General features: G+C 57.2%; 1 protein-coding gene across 1 annotated transcript in view; it reads left to right on the top strand.

Annotated features, from left to right (window-relative positions):
- LOC104530847 (coiled-coil domain-containing protein 183) overlaps positions 1-146 on the top strand; it is a 5,680-nt gene extending 5,534 nt beyond the window's left edge. The window contains 1 exon segment of the mRNA XM_029086888.1: positions 34-146. Coding sequence (XP_028942721.1) covers positions 34-146 — 113 coding nt within the window.
- The last annotated feature ends 538 nt before the right edge of the window (positions 147-684 follow it).

The raw sequence follows: 684 nt of genomic DNA, 5'->3' as shown, positions 1-684 counted from the left end.
CCACAACCTGTTCCCCTCCTCTCTTTCCTCCAGACCCCTTTGATTTTGCTGACAAAGACTATGGCGTTGTCCTCACCCGGGAAGACATCAAGAAGCAGGGGCTGCACCTGATTGAGAGCAAGAAGAAAAGTGCCAAGAAGAAGTAGCAGTTGCTCCATGAGAGCTTTGGATGCCCCAGACCACCCATCGTGCTGTGGATGCCCCAGACCACCCCTTGTACCCTTTTTCCAGCAGCTTCAATAGAGAAGATCTTTTCCATTTCTCCCAAGCCTGTGGTAAAGCTGGAATGGGGGTGGTCCTAGGTCAATTCTGTCACCTAGGAGGCATGAAGGTCAAATCCTGAGGGGTGCTGAGCTGGGTTTGGAGTTAGCCCCATGCCCCTGCCCTCTGGCCCAGCTACTCTCCCCACAGAGGTGGGGATGGGCTGGGGTGGGGACACCTGTCCTGGCCAGAGCAAAGCTGAGGTCCTTCTGGCTTTCTCCCCCTTGGTCCTGTGGGGCCAACACCTTCCTGGGACCTCTGCCTCCCCCAGACACCTCTGGGACCCCAACAGGCTGGGATCTGTCTGAGCCAGCTATGGGGAGATGTGGGGCAGGGGCTGAGACCTGTGCAGGTATCAGACCTCAGGGTGGATGTCGTCATGTCCACGCGTGGGAGTGGAAGGACAGACCATGGAAAGGGTGA

Source organism: Antrostomus carolinensis, unplaced genomic scaffold (genome assembly GCF_000700745.2).
Source record: "Antrostomus carolinensis isolate BGI_N321 unplaced genomic scaffold, ASM70074v2 scaffold36599, whole genome shotgun sequence".
Lineage (NCBI taxonomy): Eukaryota > Metazoa > Chordata > Aves > Caprimulgiformes > Caprimulgidae > Antrostomus > Antrostomus carolinensis.
The sequence above is the reverse complement of the archived record's forward strand: the minus strand, read 5'-3'. Positions and strand labels throughout refer to the sequence as shown.